This window comes from Arachis ipaensis, chromosome B06, assembly GCF_000816755.2.
Source record: "Arachis ipaensis cultivar K30076 chromosome B06, Araip1.1, whole genome shotgun sequence".
Lineage (NCBI taxonomy): Eukaryota > Viridiplantae > Streptophyta > Magnoliopsida > Fabales > Fabaceae > Arachis > Arachis ipaensis.
In genome coordinates this window covers 129,823,395-129,826,277 of record NC_029790.2, presented here as the reverse complement: position 1 = coordinate 129,826,277, position 2,883 = coordinate 129,823,395, and the positions used below count along the sequence as shown (strand labels likewise).

The 2,883-nt window shown below is 36.9% G+C and overlaps 1 protein-coding gene across 2 annotated transcripts; it reads right to left on the bottom strand.

Annotated features, from left to right (window-relative positions):
• LOC107605114 (cytochrome b-c1 complex subunit 7-2) lies at nt 162-2,883 on the bottom strand. Of its 2 annotated transcripts, XM_016306865.2 has the most exons (4): nt 2,673-2,883; nt 2,364-2,521; nt 1,255-1,302; nt 162-501 (listed from the first exon to the last, which is right to left on the bottom strand). In XM_016306865.2, exons 1-4 carry the CDS (start codon nt 2,767-2,769, stop codon nt 433-435), a joined length of 372 nt encoding a protein of 123 aa, XP_016162351.1. In that variant the 5' UTR covers nt 2,770-2,883; the 3' UTR covers nt 162-432. The 2 variants fall into 2 exon arrangements, with proteins under 2 accessions (XP_016162351.1, XP_020960810.1); XM_021105151.1 differs by lacking the exons at nt 162-501; nt 1,255-1,302 and adding an exon at nt 2,007-2,203.

Below are 2,883 nucleotides of genomic sequence, written 5' to 3'. Positions count from 1 at the left end.
TTAATGAATTACTCTACGAAGAATTTTAATTTGAATTTTAATCTGATTCTACCTCCACCCCTAGTGTTGTGTTCTGAAATTTTAAAAGTTTATATTTTCTGAAGTCGGGCAACAACTTAGAATTGTGTACAGGCTAGATATACTTTCAGATTAATCTCAAATTCTCAATAGAGATTGGTGGTACCCATGAATTAAATAAAAGCAACCGTGAACAAAGAGAACAAAAAACAAGCCTATGAATTTTCAAGGCAAACCGGTTTGTCGTTGCCTATTATTAGAAAATGGTTGAGGCATACATATACCATTTCAAAAATTAGGTTCATATAGCGCTATGCGAAGATGTGCATTAAATATTCTACCAAAACAACAAATAAAACTTCAACCAAGGTACCGCGGCATTCAGAATAGCTTCATGCAACAACATTTATGCATTTAAGGAATGGTGCGTTGATATAGGGGCAAGCCTCCCAAGGATTCACGCTCCGCTTTCTCCCTCTTCACCTGAAAGAAAAGCAGTGCCAGCTTCAGCAGTCACAAATCTTAGCAGAAATTCCTTGTGTGTTCAAAAACTTATTATAGTACATTCATCAAATTACAAGAAAACATGAATCTAGAAATCGAATGATTTTATAATGTTACATAATAAACTTCAGATTGTACCCCAAGAAAAATGTGGCCAGCACAAAATCAAATCAAATGACCATCCCTAAGCCCCAAAAAGCAGAAGTCTGTTATTCGCTTATTCTCTTTCCTCTTCTAGTCATGGGTATAGAAAAATGTGTTAGGGTGTAGACCAGAATTATATTAGGTGAAAAGAAAAGAGTAGCGCTAGTGTTACTTCTGCCCAAATCTATTTGAGTCTGGATTCTGGAACACTAAAACACTCGAACCTTTAGAGCCAACTAAGTACAACTGGAAGAGCCAGAATTGGCAAAACATCAACAATTTATCTATTTCTTCAAGTAGGCACACACCAAAAAGACTAAAGAAGGGAAATATCAGTGGTTCTTTTCTCCATATTTCAATAGAAAATATATAAATCATCAATTAAGCTACAATATTCCAATAAATGATGCAGCTCTGCCCAACAATACTTCTAGCATCTAACAATCTATGCAAAGCATTTGACAATAAGATTTCCAAGGAAATTAGAAAAAAATTCCAGGAATATTATATGTAACAACCAGCATGAAACACCACATAGTCATATAGTAGTTAATCACTTATATTTTACATTATCAGTATAAAACTTACAAGGGCAAGCATCTCCTGAAGGTATCCCCTGAATGGTGTTTGCATTGCCTGTCAAAAAGGTAAAATTTGTGTTAAAAATTAACCTCAATAATCCAACCAAAACACTCTTTTACCCATGCACATACCACAAAAGCATTAAAGACTCAACTTTATATTCAAATATGCTCTCACACAAGATACAAATATATCATAATTCAATTGATATTCCAAGAAACATTAGTAAAGGGCAGCCTGTTTACAAGCATTCCACGTTAATGCAAGATTGGGGAAGGGTCACCCCAAAGGGCTTAACATAGGCAACCTAAATTGTTAATTGCTAACTGCATTAGTGGCTGATTTTCTTGCCCATCAATAGGTGAACATCATACAAAGTCATTCCTTTCGAAGAATTGAAGTTTGTTAAGAGACAAACTGATTTGCGGTTCATAATGTCGTTTGCTTCCATACAAGACAACTGATCAGACATCATACAGAACTTGGATGGATGCTTCCCATTAGGATTTGAAGTGTTCTGTTAATATGGAGTATGTTACTGGTCCGTATAGCCTTCATGCAAGTTCTACTTACTGACCGTACTTCTCAACCTTGGTTTTAAACGGCAATCCACAACTGCAATTGCATCTGTATATTGTTACTGTGGTGCCCACACTGCCTCGGAATCGCAGCTGTAATTGCAACTATTTTGTACACATTTTCCACACTCCTCTACATAACGGCACAACCACAATTTAAAACCATGTTCCCAACCCTTCTAGTACAAAATAGTTTACGTACATTAACAAGAAATATAAACTCACAAGGTAACTGGCTAACTCAATTCTAACATCACAGTTAAGAAGATTCTGAAGGAAACGATTCATCCAAATCCATGTTCTTTTCAAGCGTTTTCCTTTTGTAGTTGTTAACTAAAACTCAGGCCCTGTAACACTTAGCATTTCGCTGAGGCAATCTAAAAGACAAATCAAAACCTAATACTGAATTACTGAAAGATTCCCATCCATCTCAACAACAAAAACAACAACAACAATAAATAAATAAATAAATAAAACACACGGGTAGCTAGAATTAGAATTAAAAGGATTGGTCAAAAAAAGAAGAAAAGAAAAAACCTGAAGATCTTCAGGGAGGTACTCGTGCTTCATGGAAAGGTCCATAGCGCGCTTAAGGCGCTGGTGGCGCGCGTCGACTACCTCCTTCGGAAGCCGATTCAGTGCCTCCTTCACATCCAGATCGTAATACGGATCGTACAGATCGTCGTACCGCAGACCTAAAAAACATAATTAATAACAATAATCAAATTCCATTTCCAAAACAGAGAATATTAATATTTTTCTTTTGTTACGAATCACTGAATCAGTGGAATAGGAAATGGTAGAAAGAGAACGGAGGTTAGGGTTTTGGGAGGAAGGAATAATAACCGAATCTGCGGAGGCGCTTGGAGATGGCTTTCATGTGCTGAGCGGCGAACCAGTTCTTCTTTGGATCAATGAAGGATTGAATGAACGAAGACGCCATTGCTGCTCTTCTTCTTCTTGGAGTTTCTGGAACAATCGCAGTGAGGAAGGGAACGGAACGCGATTTTATTATGCTTTTGCAGTTTTAGCTATTGTGTGCCACACAGTGCGTTTT